The sequence below is a fragment of the Vanacampus margaritifer genome, chromosome 1 (assembly GCF_051991255.1).
Source record: "Vanacampus margaritifer isolate UIUO_Vmar chromosome 1, RoL_Vmar_1.0, whole genome shotgun sequence".
NCBI classification, from domain to species: Eukaryota; Metazoa; Chordata; class Actinopteri; order Syngnathiformes; family Syngnathidae; genus Vanacampus; species Vanacampus margaritifer.
The window spans coordinates 39,337,616-39,354,631 of NC_135432.1; the positions used below are offsets into that span (position 1 = coordinate 39,337,616).

General features: G+C 43.9%; 1 protein-coding gene across 6 annotated transcripts in view; it reads right to left on the reverse strand.

Annotated features, from left to right (window-relative positions):
* itpr3 (inositol 1,4,5-trisphosphate receptor, type 3) overlaps positions 1-16,855 on the reverse strand; it is a 214,217-nt gene extending 197,362 nt beyond the window's left edge. For 4 of the 6 annotated variants that reach the window (XM_077554937.1, XM_077554900.1, XM_077554890.1 and 1 more), the window contains exon 1: positions 16,521-16,855. In XM_077554937.1, coding sequence (XP_077411063.1) covers positions 16,521-16,612 — 92 coding nt within the window. In that variant the 5' untranslated portion in view covers positions 16,613-16,855. The remainder of the gene's footprint in view (positions 1-16,520) is intronic. The other 2 variants (XM_077554947.1, XM_077554909.1) reach the window with 1 other exon arrangement.
* Between the last annotated feature and the right edge of the window lie 161 nt (positions 16,856-17,016).

Here is a 17,016-nt window from a genome sequence, read left to right on the forward strand (position 1 = left end):
GGGTTTATTGCGTACTCATCCGTCAGTTGTTTAATTTTATCTTCCAAGTCATTTTCTAATTTTTGATCCTGTTTCTTTTTATAAGATGAATATGATATAATTTTACCTCTAATTACTGCTTTCCCAGCTTCCCAGAGAAGAGATGGCGATAGGCCTGGAGAGTCATTTATTTCCAAAAAGTCTGCCCACTCTTTCCTTATAATTTTATCAAACTCTACATCGTTTAGCAGTGAGATGTTAAAACGCCATGTTGGTGGTGGTTTAAAGGTATAATCAACTTGTAGGGAAAGTGAGACTGGTGCATGGTCGCTAATAATGATAGGATGTATTTTTGTAACAGTTTTATCAGCAATAGAGTTATTTGTAAGAAAATAATCAATTCTTGAAAAAGACCGGTGCACAGCGGAAAAGAAGGTAAATTCCTTCTTATTTGGGTTTTTAAGTCTCCAGCTGTCGACGAGGCCAAAATCATCCATATATTCCCCTATTACTTTAGTAGATTGTAATCGCCTTATACATGTTGTGTTATTAGAACGGTCTATTAATGGATTTAAGACTTTAACTTTAAATTTTTAACTTTTTTAAATAATGAGCCACTTGCTCAATCTGTCCGCGACTTCTACCGCGAGTTACAGGACACGTCGGGGCTCCGAACGGAGCCTAATCTACAACAACAACTCATGGCGTGTGTAAACAACAGAACAAAGGAACGACATGGCTTTGTTGTCCTACATCAGAGACGCGCTCTGGGCCCTCCGCTCAACAGGCGACACACCACCCCCCGACCTGCCGGAGGAGATTCGGAGAAACGCCGCCGGAGGAGAGGACAACGAGGTGGAGCACACCAAAGGCTCCGGAGGAGAGGATGCAGACCAGCGCTGCCGTCCTTGCTGCTCGGCAACGTAAGGTCCTTAAAGAGCAAGCTGGATGAGCTGAGGAACCTCACCTCAGCCTGCCGCGAGCACCGGGACGCCTGTGTCATGGTGTTCACGGAGACATGGCTCCACAGCGACATCCCAGACTCTTTGTGTGAGATCGAGGGATTCTCACTCATTCACGCCGACAGGACTGAGGCGTCGGGAAAAAGCAGAGGTGGGGGAATCTGTATTTACATTAACGACAACTGGTGTCGGAATTACGCGGTGCGGCAGATCACCTGCACCCCCGACGTGGAGCTTCTCTGCCTGAGTCTGAAGCCGGGTTACCTGCCGAGGGAGTTTGGAAACATTTCCCTCTGCGCCGTGTACGTTCCGCCCAGCGGGAACGCCGCCAGCGCCGCCGCCTTCATCTCCGACTGCGTTCAACAACAACTGCGACGGTGCCCGGAGGCCCCGGTTTTCATCTTAGGGGACCTCAACCCGCCCACCCGCTAGTCATAATGGTACTGTCTTGGTTATAAAACATTTGACAAAGACGTTCATAGTCGAATCAGAGTCTTCCAAATCAAATAGTCGAATCGCCAACTTCAAGATCAGTCCTAGTCATGACAGTTTACAGATTGCCACTTAGAGTGGCAAGGTAAAAGGGTCTAATTTTAATCGAAATCCTGCATGATTTCCCAGGAGTTTAAATGAAAGGCCCTCCATTATCATATCATATCATTTTCCAAGAATTTGATGCCACATTGAGTAAAAAAAAAAATCTCAATATCTCAATAATCGACTTATAGATTCGTATCGGGATTAATCAGTATCAAATCGAATCGTCACTTATGAATTGTGAGATGGATCGAATCGCCAGGGACCAGGCAATTCACCTCCTTAAACGGGAGTGTACACATTGACAGCGTTGGGTGAGCCGCGAGGTGCATGCAAATGCAGTCGGTCATTTCAAACTCACACTTCAAACTCAAATAAATCAATCAATGCATTAACTATTAATAATTGCAAATGTCTAATAAATGTATCAATGTATAAAAGCTGACATACATTAAGAAGAATGTGGAGCTATGTTGTCTGGGGCTTCATGCTCCTTAACAGGGTCACCCATGGCAGACATGTCCTGGATGAGGGACCAGACAAAGCATGGCTCAAAAGACCCCTTATGATGAGGAAAATAAATGGACTATGCTTTCCCTTGCCCGGACATGGGTCACCGGGGTGCCCCTCCGGAGCCAGGCCTGGAGGCGGGGCTCGAAGGGAAACATCTTGTGGCCGGGCCTGTACCCATGGGGTTCGGCCGGCCACAACCCGAAAAGGCAATGTAGGTCCCATGGGCTCACTACCTGTGGGAGGGGTCAAAGGGTTCAGTAGCGCAGTGGCTGGGCGGCAGCCAAAGGTGGGGGCCTTGGCGGTCCGACCCCCGGCTACTGAAGCTAACTCTTGGGACATGGAATTCTTATAATATTTACTAGGGCTGGGACAAAATATCGTTCGGTAATATATCACGATAATTGTTCACATCATCTGCAATATCGATCCATTAAGTGGTATCGCGATACTGAATTGATACCATACATTGCTGTGCAGTGCGCCCGCCGTATTACAAGTAGCCAGCCATATGTTAATCTGCTAATCCCAGAGGGGGATCAGCATTGCACTGCAGCAGTTTAGGGGCAACAAAAAAAAAAAAGAAGAGATGAACAAGAGTGTAGCCTACTAGCTATTAGCTAATATGTTCGCCTTGGACCGGGAACATCCAAAGACGAATGGCGCTTTCCCTCACCGCTACCGGATAGTTTCTTTCTCCCTCCTTTTAATATTGTGCTTAAATTCAGCAGGTCGTCTCGTCTGATCTCAGGTCAGAGAGGTTGTCGGCGGTTTGAGGGATCCGCCGCCTTGGTGCTGCGGGCTGTGTGTGGGGGAATATACCGTCCTCCACCAGCAGCCGCGTGGTCAGTGGCGTAGCAAGGGTCCCCAGGGGCCCCAAGCAAGAAGGGATTGGGGTCCTGCCAGATGGGGTGTGGGTGAGGGGTTGGCACGGGGCACGACAGACAACCATTTGTCAAATGCATGTTAAATTTTAAAATTGCACATCTGCATATTAAAGAATCAACATCAATTGTGCTTCATTCAAATAACTTGTCAAAACAAAATAAAAAGAGTAATACAATATTAAAGTGCATATAGGGTCCTACATTATTTAAACAAAGAAAATTTGGAACAAAAAATATAATACAGCACAGGCCAAAAGTTTGGACACACCTTTTCATGACTATGTACATTGTAGATTCTCACTGAAGGCATCAAAACTATGACAACTATCAAACACATGTGGAGTTATGTACTTAACAAAAAAGGCGAAAATAATAAAATAAATGCATAAATAGCCAACCTTTTCTCTGATTAATTTTTTGCACATTCTTGGCATTCTCTCAATGAGCTTCATAAGGGTTTTCCAACAGTCTTTAAATAGTTCCCAAGTGTAAGAATAGCCAGAGTATGCAAAACAGTAACCAGAGCAAATGGCTATTTTGAAGAATGTATTATAGAAAACATGTTTTCAGTTATTTCAACTTTTTAGTACTGTAGTGGGCCAAACATGGACAAGGAAAAAATATTCCATTTAATCAAATCAGAGCAAAAATATTTAACAAAACATTCCAACATCAACTAATAGCTAAAGTTTGGGCCCAATTTAAAAGAGGTCAACTTAACATAACTAGTGTTGTTCCGATATCGTTTTTTGGCCCCCGATACCGATTCCGATAACCAGCTTTGCAGTATCGGCCGTATCTATACCGAAGTTGTTGTTTTTTTCTCAACATGAAAAAGCTGTCCTGCCATTGGTTCAGAGCATTCAAGGGCCAATAGGATATCTTTGCTCGGCATGCAGTGAACATGTCCCACATCAGTGAATGTCGTGCATGAGCAAGACACAAGATGCTGCATCCAAAATCCTATATTAGCGTCAGAATTAATGGTATTTGCATGTTACGTGTTAGGACTCACCGATACCACTGTTTTAATGCAGTATCGGGGCCTCTGCCGATACCAGTATCAGTAGCAGTATTAGAACAACACTAAACATAACACAACTCAAACTGGACTGACCTCCAGACAAACAAATCAGGTGGCTTAAATAGCGGTGGACCAAACTAAATAAACACAAGAGGGAGCCTGGTATGACTACAAGTCAAACAAAATGACCAAACTTAATTATTTTGGACAAATTAACAAAAATATATATCACAAATATATATCAACTCTAACAAGTGAAAACTAAAGAGAATTTAAACCAAATTAACAATGTATGTATGTAACTATGTATACTAAGCATGCAGCACTTAGATATGCACCGAATTGTAGATGTTTGTTGACTTAAAATGCTAATGCTAATTGCTAAGTGCGATTGCTAATTGTTAGACTATACTATTTACGTTGGTGTCTTATGATAATTCATGTGAATGCAGCGCAAATGTTGATTGTACTGTATGTTTTTTGTTGCAGTTTCACAATATAAATAGACAACTTTATTGCACACCCTGACTCTGTCGAGTTTGTTTATGAATGTTTAGCTGCTTGGATAAGCTAGCTCCTCGACTAGCAAGGCCTTAACAATGAAAATACGGCACCACAACAAGCAACAGAGCTGAAGAAGACGTCACGTGGAGCCCTGAGGTCTCTCAAGAGCCAAGTAAAATGCAGACAGGCACTAGAACCCTACGCAGCAGTACAGCTTTTCTACATATGAACCCAAAATGTCTTAAAGAAAGTCCACAGTGAATGACAATCTCTCAGTTGTTTCAAAGAAATCTTCATCCACTCTTAATAACTATGAAGAGCCAAAGCAGAGGCTGAAGCAGCTCAAGCAAGAGTCTCATACGCAAAAAAAGAAACTGAAATAAAAGTTGAAAAAGCACATCTACAAGCTACCCTTGATGCACTCAGGGCAAAACAAGAAACAGAAGCTGCAATAGCAGAAGCAAAATCTTTGGAAGTTGGGCTACTTGAATTAGGTTATGAAGCAGCTTTCGCCAAGGCCCGCGTTTTTGCGTCTTAAAAACCCAGTGAGCTTGGGAATTTGGCCCATGAGCTCTTTGTCATGGCGCTCTTTTTCCTTTTTAACATTTTTTTGAGCGCCGCTCGAAAACTTTTTTTCCGGTGACATAGCTGTCTGTCCTCGCTCGCCATTAACTGTACTGATATCCCCTCCTAGCGGAGTGGGCGTGGTTAGTAAATTGACTGACAGAAAGTTGAACAAGTGGCACAATAGTATATGAAATTTAAGACTTCTGATAGGCCCTCTCTTGGGACACACCCTATTACTACCACAGCGATGCACTGAATCATCTGCGGCCGCAGGTTGGTAATCTCATGCATGATTGACAGAAAAATCAACAAATTGTCTTTTTTTTTAATATATAATGATTCTGATAGGCCCCTGACGACTGTAGGCCTCTGGGCTGCAGCCCAGGTAAGCCCGTGCATTAAAGCGGCCTTGAGGACCAAGTGCCTTTCTACTCTTCATCCTCTTCAATACCCTTCTCACTTCATCCTTACTAATCTTTGCTACTTCCTGGTCCACAACAGTCACCTCTTCTACGCTTCGTTCGTTCTCATTTTCCTCATTCATCAACTCTTCAAAGTACTCTTTCCATCACACTACTGGCATCTGTCAACACACTTCCATCCCTATCCTTTATTACCCTAACCTGTTGCACGTCCTTCCTATCTCTGTCTCTTTGCCTTGCCAACCTGTATAGATCAGTCTCTCCCCTCCTTACTGTCCATCCTAGCATACAAGTCATCATAATCCCCTTGTTTGGTCTTTGCCACTTCTACTTTCACCCTACGTTGCATTTCCCTGTACCCCTGTCTGCTTTCTTCAGTCCTCTCAGTGTCCCACTTCTTCTCAGCTAAACTCTTTCTCTGGATCCACTTCTGCACCTCCTCATTTCACCACCAAGTCTCTTCATCCCCGTTCCTTCCAGATGACACACCAAGGACCATCTTAACTCCTACCTGTGGCACATACCCACCGAGAACATTGATCATCACACCTTTGATTCCTAGCTTCAGGCTCATCACTCTGACACTCCAAGACGTTCCTAAGAAACTCCTCCACGATAACTCCTACTCCATTTCTCTTCCTAGCTACACCATGATAGAACAACTTGTACCCTGCTTCTAAACTTCTAGCTTTGCTCCCTTTCCAGCTGGTTTCCTGAATACATAGTATGTCAACCTTCCTCCTCTTCATCATGTCAACCAGCGCTCTCCAACATTCAAATTCCCTACTCTCAGTCCTAGACTCTTGGTGTTCCTCTTCTCTTTCTCCCTACGAGCACACCTTCCTCCTCTCCTTCTTCAACCAACAGTAGTCCAGTTTCCACCGGCACCCTGTAGGTCAACAGCACCAATGGTGAAACAGGCCTCGTCCGATTCGGTATGGAAGTCATATATTTGATTTGCATGCTTGATTTGGCCAAAGTTTTACGTCGGATGCCCTTCCTGACACCACCCTCTGTATTTATCTGGGCTTGGGCAAGAAGACACCAAGTAGAAGTGAGTAGCTACAGGGTAGATTTGATAGATGTGGCAGCTAGACTGTCTGCTGGCCGATGTATGTATAAGTGTTGTACACTGGTTAAGCAGTTACTCAGTACTTGAGTATTCTTTTCAGCGAATACTTTTTTTTACCTTTACTTGAGTGATTTTTTAATGACAACTTTTTACTTTTACTTGAGTAATATTATTTTGAAGTAATGCTACTCTTGAGTACAATTTTTTGCTACTCTACCCACCTCTGATTGTTACTGAAAACGACTTTGTGTTCATAATGCAGATGCATCGCATACATATTCAACTTATATCCACATACAAAACTGTCTAAAACTTGTACCATAGTTTTTAAGTCAAGACAACCACAAGCAATATGATCAAGCTTCTCCTGTGTTTGTATCCTGATATAACGATGCTGGACACACAACAGTTGAGCGGCTTGAAAGGGTAACGTCAGTGAAACAAGTGTGTGTGAGACTTAACCACTAGAAGCACTAGAGACACTTAACCACAAGATGCATGACCTAACAATAGCTACACCAGGGGTCACCAACTAGTCCTTGGGCCAAAGCCCAAAATATGATGTACTGGTAACACGTGGGTGGGCAAATTCTAGTTGTGATTTTTTATACCTATGCATCACTTTTTGGTTGTGGTTTATGTTTTGATATGATAGACTTCTCAGACTGGTAGCTTTTTAGTGGTTATCACTTCATCAAGTAAACGACCTACCTGTAAAAAAAAAATTACACTGGTGCATATACTGGTTTTGGCAATGTTTAAGACATGTATCAGTGGTTGATAATGTTGTATTTGATATAATTTTAAAGATCAGAGCTGATCCCTGATGTAGTCCCACCTCCACTTTGTACTCCTCCGTCACACCTCACCACTGCCTTACAATCCTCATACATGTACTGCACCACTCTAACATACTTCTCTGCCACTCCAGACTTACTCATACAAAACCACAGTTTCTCTCTGGGCACCCTGTCATAAGCTTTCTCTAGATCAGGGGTGGGCACACTCGGTCTTCGAGGGTTGGGGTCCTGCAGGTTTTGGAGGTTTACCTCTTCCAACACAAGCTGATTCCAATCAACAGGATCATTATCAGACTTATGCAGAGCTTGCTGATGAGATGATCATTTACCAACTATGTTGGAGAAGGGAAACATCCAAAACCTGCAGGACTCCGGCCCTTGAGAACCGAGTGTGCCCACCCCTGCTCTAGATCTACAAAGACACAATGCAGCTCCTTCTGACCTTTTCTATCAACATCAAAGCAAATACTGCATCTGTGATACTCATTACTCATTACCCTAACCTGCCGTACATCCTGTCCATCTCTGTCCCTTTGCCTTGCCAACCTGTATAGATGAGTCTCTCCCGCCTTACTGTCCAACCTAGCATACAAGTCATTGTAAGCCCCTTGTTCAGCCTTTGCCACTTCTACTTTCACCTTCCGCTGGATTTCCCTGTACTCCTGTCTACTTTCTTCAGTCCTCTCAGTGTCCCACTTCTTATTAGATAACCTCTTTCTCTGGATCCACTTCTGCACCTTCTCATTCCACCACCAAGTCTCCTTATCTCCTTTCCTTCTAGATGACACACCAAGGAATGTCCTACCTGTCTATTTAAAATAATACACTGGCTTGTGCCCCTTTAAGAGAGAAAATGTTGGGTCCAAGCTTTCAGAGAAGGCATTTAGATGCTACAAATACCATGCATCCCCTTGGCGTTTTGCTTTTATCAAGCTAAACTGTGCTCTGTGCCTATCCTGCCCTAATACTATGCCAAGATGATGTAACTAACGGCAGAACAACCTGAAGTACTTTTTTAACGAGCCTTGTTTGTGTGCTTGTGTCACTCAAAGTACTATTTATCAGAAATATAACCAAAGTCTCTGAATCATTTAGCAATACCATTGCTGGTGCTGAATGACATGCATGCATTCACTATTAACAATTCTGTATGCAGGGTTTTTCCTGTGTACAAAATTCAGAGGTGGCCACCTCCACCTTATTTGCTCGCCACCTCCAGCCTGATAACGAATAAATGCTTTAACATGAAAATAGTCAAATATCTTATTGGATATATTATTCTTATTATTGAAACATGGAATTGTGTGTTGCCTGTAAAAAATGAAAGTGAGTCAGTTGAATTTACAGAATACATGCACGTCATGACGCATGGTCAGGATTAGGTATGTTCCATACCACTTTTTGCCCAGCCGATACGCAACACTTGATTAGTCATCGCTACTGATACCAAATACCGATACCACTAGTAAATAAAATCCCCCACCCCTAAATGACAGATGATTTTAAAGAAAGACCTATAAATCCCAATATATAATTTTTCCTTAAAATTGCATGAAGTTAATGGCAACTTTGTATTCATATAATTTCTAATTTCTTGTCCCTGATTGTAAAACGGCAGCAGCAGGGCGGCCGATAATGGTATCAGTCACTGCCGTGAGTACCGATACCTTAAAATAAGACTGGTATTGGCATCGTATCGGTGTTGGTAGTCACCCATCATGATCAGGATGATACAACCTCTGCCTCAATTTGAGCCAGGAAAATCCCTGGTATGGCCAGCCAGGATCGACTCTGAGTCCCTCCCGGATGACCGAGCTTCTCATCCTATCTCTTAACCGTGGCCCCGGGGGTCGCGACGCGGGCTGCGCGCAGGGGAGAAGGCAGACCTACACCGGCAGCCGCGAAGTGCCCTGCGGGATGCGCGGAGACGGAGTGGGGGGAAGGCGCGGCGCTAGGTCTGCACTTGGGAGGGGACGAGGGCCGCCTCTGATTGGGCGGCCAGCCGCGGGATATGGGAAGGACGCGGAGTCCACCCTGTTTTTCCCGATCGATTGCAAAGCGACACTCAGACAGGCGTGGCCCCGGGAGGGACCCGGGGCCGCAAGGTGCGTTCGAAGTGTCGATGGTCAATGTGTCTTAAGGGAGAGTCCGGACATCATGCGGAGGAAACTTAATTCGGTCACTTGCATCTGGGATCTTGTTCTTTCTGTCACGACCCACAGCTTGTGACCATATGTGAGGGTAGGAACGTAGATCGACTGGTAAATCGAAAGCTTCGCCTGACGACTCAATTCTTTCTTCACCACAACAGACCGAGTCGACATCACTGCAGATGCCACAGCGATGCAACTGTCGAGCTCATCCACCAACTGAGGACCATGGTCTAAGGTTTGGAGGTGCTGATTTTTACCCCAACGACTTCACACATAGCTTGCAAACCGCTCCAGTGTGAGGGTTGGAGATTGCGGTTTGATGAAGCCAACAGTACCACATCGTCTGCAAAAAGGCAGAGATGCAATACTGAGGCCACCAAATGGGACCCTCTCAACGAGGGAGAACAAATGTGGAGAACAAATTTCCCCCCACTTAAATGTGTGTGACAATCAGTGTTAGTTGAACCTTGGCTCTGCCTAGAAATTTAATCCATAAAGTTTATGGACAGAATCCTTAACAAAAGGGCCAATCTTCACTGGAAACAAATAAGACTACCGACAAAGCGGACCAAACTCTGACATCGGTCATACACGGACCGAACAGCCCTCATCGTGGCGGTCGTCGTGTCCTTGGGCAAGGCACTTCACACAAATTGCCTCCAGTGCTACTCGGAGGGGCCGTAGGCGCACACTGGCAGCCACGCTTCTGTCAGCCTGCCCCAAGGCAGCGGTGGCTACTTAAATAGCTTATGCCACCACAGTGTGAATGTGTGAATGCATGAATAATGTATCAATTCCATTGTAAAGCATCTTTGAGTGTCTAGAAAAGCACTATATAAATCTGATGCATTATTATTATTAATCATTATTAATTAATTATTATTATTATTATTATCAGGGGGTTTGGTACCTGATACTCCCAAAGCATCCCCCCCCCCCCCACACACACACACACACACACAGAATTCCCCAAACACATGTATTTTGTATGTAGGGCAAACTCCCATGTAGGGATGCTCGGATCCACTTTTTTCATTAACGGCTCAATACCGATACCTTGGGTTCATTATCTGCCAATACCGATCTGATCCATACTAAATCGTCTTTCCACTAGTCCCCCCAATAATATTTAATATATTTCCACAAAAAAAGGTTTTTCATATCTTTGAAATATTTTGTGAACATTTATTGGAATATGATTTTCATTAAATATTTTCAATACATGTATTGAATGAATGTAATCATTACTTAAGTGACGGTACACTTATTTTCTTCCATTCAAGCAGTGTTAATGTTTCAACTGTACATAATGTGGCCAGGGCTCGCCTGATTCCAAGTGCTGTTTACAAAATGAGTTTGATGTGGCCAAACTTGCTTCTGTCTTCACACTGTCTTTCATGTTTGCACGTAAAGAAATATTCATAGGCTACATGCTTTTTTGCTCTTCATAGTTTAAGAAAATAGATGATCACCAAATGCCACCTTTATGTACAAAATGCCATTAAAACAGGCATAATTAAATTACATTATTCTTTGTCTCGCCCACCTCTGCAAACTCTGTTGCCGCTTCCCACACGGCCGTCCTTCCACGGAGCCTGCCGGCTTGCTGCTCGCAAAGCAGGCCCTGATCGGGCGACGGTGGACCTTCGCGAGAGAAAGAGCGGAGGTCCCTGCTTGGCCAGCAGTGAGACCAACCAGTCTCCACTCGCTCTCGCAAAAGGTCCCTCGACGGCGGCACGGCAGCAAGCCGGTGGCAAGGAGGCGGCTTCTCGCTGCCGAACGGCTTTCGCGAGCTGTCGACGCAGGGCCCGCCTTCCTGCCAAATGGCTTCCGATGTTCCCCCAGTGTAATTTTGACAGACATTGGTTGCGCCAATGTAGCAAAGGGGAAATATTTCCCTCACCATTCCCCGTTTGATCTCGTCATTGGAGACGTGAACGTGTGCGCGCCCTGGAAATGAGCCTCTGTGGATCGGGACCATTTTGACAGATACCAGATCCATTTTTTCCCCAGTATCTGGGCCAATACCCGTTCCACGTATCGGATCGGAGCATCCCTACTCCACTCCCATGCAGCTTCGAGAACCTTGCTGAACTGGTCCACTTTTCCACGGGCAGGACGAAAACCACACTGCTTCTTCTGAACCTGAGATTCGACTTCTCAACGGACCCTTCTCTTCAGTACCCCTGAATAAACTTTACCCTAAAGGCTTTTTAATAAGAGGGACCACAGCTCCAGTCTGCCAATTCTGAGGCACCGTCCCCAATGTCCATGCAATGTTTTAGAGGCATGCCAATCAGGACAGCCCCACAACATCAAGAGTCTTTGGAAACTCTTTGTCGATCTCATCCACCCCCGTGGCCTTGCTACCGAGGAGCTTGTTAACGACCTCGATGACCTTGACCTCAAAGATAGGAGAGCCCACCTCGGAGTCTGCAGACTCTGATTCCTCACGGGAAGGCATGCCAGTAGAATTAAGGAGTCCACATGTGCTTTGTGGACTTGGAGAAGGCGTTTGACCGTGTCCCTCGGGGAGTCCTGTAGGGGGTGCTTCGTGAGTATGGGGTACCGAGCCCCCTGATACGGGCTATTCGGTCCCTGTACGACCGATGTCAGAGTTTGGTCCGCATTGCCGGCAGTAAGTCGAATTTGTTTCCTGTGAGGGTTGGACTCCGCCAAGGTTGCCCTTTGTCACCGATTCTGTTCATAACTCTTATGGACAGAATTTCTAGGCGTAGCAGAAGCGTTGAGGGGGTCCGGTTTGGTGGCCTCAACATTGCATCTCTGCTTTTTGCAGATGATGTGGTGCTGTTGGCTTCTTCAAGCCGTGATCTCCAGTTCTCACTGGAGCGGTTCGCAGCCGAGTGTGAAGCGGTTGGGATGAAGATCAACACCTCCAAATCTGAGACCATGGTCCTCAGTCGGAAAAGGGTAGAGTGCCCTCTCCGGGTCGGGGATGAGATCCTGCCCCAAGTGGAGCTGTTCAAGTATCTTGGGGTCTTGTTCACGAGTGAGGGTAGGTTAGAGCGGGAGATCGACAGGCGGATCGGTGCAGCGTCTGCAGTGATGAGGACGCTGTAGCGGTCCGTTGTGGTGAAGAAGGAGCTGAGCCGAAAGACAAAGCTCTCGATTTACCGGCCGATCTACGTTCCTGCCCTCACCTATGGTCACGAGCTGTGGGTCGTGACCGAAAGAACAAGATCCCGGCTACAAGCGGCCGAAATGAGTTTCCTCCGCAGGCTCTCCCTTAGAGATAGGGTGAGAAGCTCGGTCATCCGGGAGGGACTCAGCGTCGAGCCGCTACTCCTCCACGTTGAGAGGAACCAGTTGAGGTGGCTCGGGCATCTGGTTCGGATGCCTCCTGGGCGCCTCCCTGGGGAGGTGTTCCAGGCATGTCCTACCGGCGGGAGGCCCCGGGGACGACCTAGGACACGCTGGAGAGACTAGGTCTCTTGGCTGGCCTGGGAACACCTTGGGATCCCGTCGGAGGAGCTGGTTTTAGTGGCTGGGGAGAGGGAAGTCTGGGCTTCCCTGCTAAAGCTGCTGCCCCCGCGACCGCGACCCGACCCCGGAAAAGCGGAATTGAAGACGGAACGGAAGGGAATATCATTAGTCTCAGCCCTAAAATTTCATGATTTGGGTTTGGTTGGTTTTGGTTTTTGCTAGATTTATGTTTCCTTTTGTCTTGTATGATCTGTGTTTTGTTATGTCTTCCTTGTGTCTCCCTTTGTCTCGTCTTTGTCTATCCCACTCCCTTATGTCAGCCGATCAGTTTTCTCAGCCACGTGTGTCTTATCCAGGTGTCTCTCGTTGTCTCATTTGTTATTGTGTATTTTGTTTCCTGTTTTCGTTCAGTCTTTGTCGGGTCATTGTCCATGTCAAGTCCTTGTTCCTGGTTTCATTACGGATTTATTCCCAGTATTTATTTTTATTTTGAATCCTGTTTTGGACTTTTGGGTATATGTTTTTTTTTTACTACTAAGGCGCATTTTTTGCCTTATTGTGTTTTGTTTATTAAAATACTTCTTGAGTTCACCTCTGCTTCCTCGCCCTGCTTCTCTGCACCTCACCAAATGTGACATAAAGTAAATATATATTATGGTTACAAATTGGCAAATTTTCATTTATTGTGGGGGTTCTGGAACGTAACCCCTGTGATAAATGAGGAACTACTGTAGTTGATATTTATGCATCTTAGCAAATAAAACGCTTTTTAACAGCATTATTGTTGTTTAAACCTTAGATCTTTATTAAAAAGAAATGGCCATATTTTGTACTTACCTAATTTACCTGTCTTTATTTATTTTGCCTACATGTGAATTCAACATGTTTATTCACTTACCCATTTTTCTTACCTCTTATAATAATCTTGAAATGGCATAGTAGGATGTTTATGCTTAAGTACCTTTCAGAGCGATTTGGAAATGAATTCTTCAATCATAACTATACAGTCCAAAGTTCATGTATGTTAGGGAGAGGGAAAAAAAAGATAAAGATTGCTAAGAAAAAAAAATAAAATTTGTAGATACCCTAAGGCAGTGGTCCCCAACCACCAGTCCGGAGTCCAGCCATTTGGTAAATGGTGGCACAGATATATTTAATCAAAATAATAATAATATAGGTATTTTTTCCATTTTATAATTTTTTTGTAGCATATATGCCCCAAAATGTATATTTACCCCGGTTGGGAATGTTCGCCAACACATCAACAAATGTTTGCCAGTCTAATTGTTGTAGTGGAGAATATTCTGAAAATGTCTGTTATCATCCTAGCGTGAATGTGAATGGCATGAATAAATTTCACCACACCGCCGACAGATCATTGACAGTCCATGAAATAACCGTCAGACCATTAACCAGAAAGAAGTTTGATGACCACCGCTGTCCAAATGCAGCCAAATAGCCTGCATAGAGTAAGGCCTCATATACTGGTCAAAATCCTCCTTTTCATTTAAGGTCTGAAATCATGTCTAGCAATGACACAGTATGTATAAACACATTTCCTGAATCCTTGGACTCTGTGGTGAATATTCCAGTTGTTGTATTTTCTGTCTATCAGGTTCCTTGATGCCACAGCGCTTAAATAAAGGTTATAGTTTAGGAGAAAATTGTGAAAAGAAATGTGTGCTTCTGAAAGTTTGAATAGCTCCAGTGATCTATATTTTTGACAAAGAACTTCACAAAAGCTTATATGAAAGCTTAGAATATGCCCTTTAAAATGATACCAAACACATTATCAACCATTGATAAGTGTCTTGAACACTGTTAAAACACCAGCGTAAAAAAAAAAATGCATTTTTTTTTAATAGGTAGCTCATTTACTTCATGAGGTGATAACCACTAAAAAGCTACCAGTCTGAGAGGTCTATCATATCAAACCATGGTTTGCCCATTAAAAAGGAAAAACATTCAACTCAATGTCAAACATAGCCGTAGATTTTAGGAACACAACTTTAAGCCATAATACCTTGTTATTTTACACATGGACCATGCGTAAAATAAGAATTTTTCTGCCTCATATTGCACTTAAAGTTGTGTGTTTCTAAATCCTAAACAGGCTATACAGTGGAACCTTGGAGTTTGAACGTCTCGGAATTTGTACAAATCGGACTTCAACCAAAAAATCTGAGTAAAAAATGCCTTGGAGTTTAACCTTGGTCTCGGAGTTTGAACATCCAACCAAGCAAATCCGAAAGTACCTTCAACAGGTAGCTGAGTGAAGCCGAGCAATGCTAGTGCAGTCCTAAAAACCACAGTGGGTATAGGATGGAGATTATCGCACCGTTGTAACTACTGTGGCTGACTACTTCCGTAAATACTGGCACGAGGAAACCCCCCACCCGCCTTAGCTGTTCACCAACGTGCCTGAGTTAAGAGCGCACGCAAGGACCCCGTAGTAGTCTAACAATATGCCCAAAATACACCATTAACGCAACTTTCCATTTTTCATCCACTGATGCCATCACACCACAACAAAAACGGTGAGGTGTTTTTCATTGTGTAAATAATGTACCAGGTGTACATGTAAAAAAAAAAAAAAAAAAAAAGAAATTAAAATGGGAATTTTCTGTTTTTGGAGCTTGGGAACGGATTAAATGCATTTACATTATTTCCTATGAGAGAAAAAATTTCGGAGGTTGAACAATTCGGACTTTAAACACTTCACAGGAACGAATTATGTTCAAACTCCGAGGTACCACTGTATTAGATGTTTTAAATTGATTTTTTGTTTGTTTATTTTGTGAGGGGGGGAAGCATTTTACAAAATAAATGAAGACAAGTATTATTTATCTTTTTTTTGTGCTGATCCGAAAACGATCCGATCAATGACTCAAATCCATGATCCGATACGAACTGTGACTTTTATGATCCGTTGCACCACTATTATTTATATATTTTTCTCATGATAATTACATTTCATACTCATTCAGGCTGCTTGTGTTACCAGTAGTAACTACAAACTGCTCCTAATCAAGTCATTATATTTTTATTATTGTGAGCAAGTTATCAATTGTTCTTGCATGTCACAATTTCTAAAACAAGATGTTTTTCTGGACTACTTCAAAAAACAAAACAAAAACAAACAAAAAAAAATTGTGAAAATTGAGAGTATACACACTTCTCCAGGGACCATTATACCACTGCATAAAACACTATCACTCCTACCCCGCCTCAGTTCTACTCTAATCCCTTGTATAGAGTTTATTACATTACAGTAGACCTTGTCATGGTTCATCTTGGTATCATTTTATATATTTCAAAAAACAGGTGTGTAGACTTTTAAGATCCACAGTGTGTACATTTGTCCATACATTAACACACAGACACGCCAACACACATCATACATTCATACTTAGAGTACAGTACATACATTCATATACAGATAAACTGTACATGCAAGAACACAAAATTCTACATTGTACTCTTACTGTATATGAATACAGATGTTTAGTTATGTGTCTTTGTCGTTAGCTGTTTTAGTTCATGAATACAGGATGACTGTGTGTGTGTGTGTGTGTGTGTGTGCGTGTGCGTGTGCGTGTGCGTGTGTGTGTGTGTGTGTGCGTGCGTGTGTGCGTGCGTGCGTGCGTGCGCGCCCTCACCCAAGGGTGCTGATAAAGCCATTGACGGTGCCCTCAGCGTACAGGGACACAAGGTCTCCGATGTGCAGGAAGCTGGAAGCCGAGTCCGACATGTTGGCTCTCCAGGTAAAGCGCTAAGTTGGAGCGAGCGCAAACTTGCCTGTACTGCGCCTTTCTTCAGGCCAGTAGTTCGCTCATGCTTTAGTTGGGAGCAGCTGGAGGTCGGGTGTACGAGTCTTCTACTTTGCTGAGCCACTAGCACGAGCAGTTCGCTCTTACTCTTTTTTTCAAAGCAGGAAGTGAGCGGAGGTGTTGAGACCAAAGTGCCGCGGGCTTCGCAGGGCACACCCCCTGCTCAAATTGCACGTGAGTTGACTCAAGATGTTCTGCACTAACCTGACCCACGTGCGTTTATATGCAAATCGGAGGGGCGGGACTTCGCTTTTGAACCAATTACAGTGGACCAAGATCCTAAAAACTTTATGTCCAAAGTATAAAAACAAGTGAAAAACTGTAA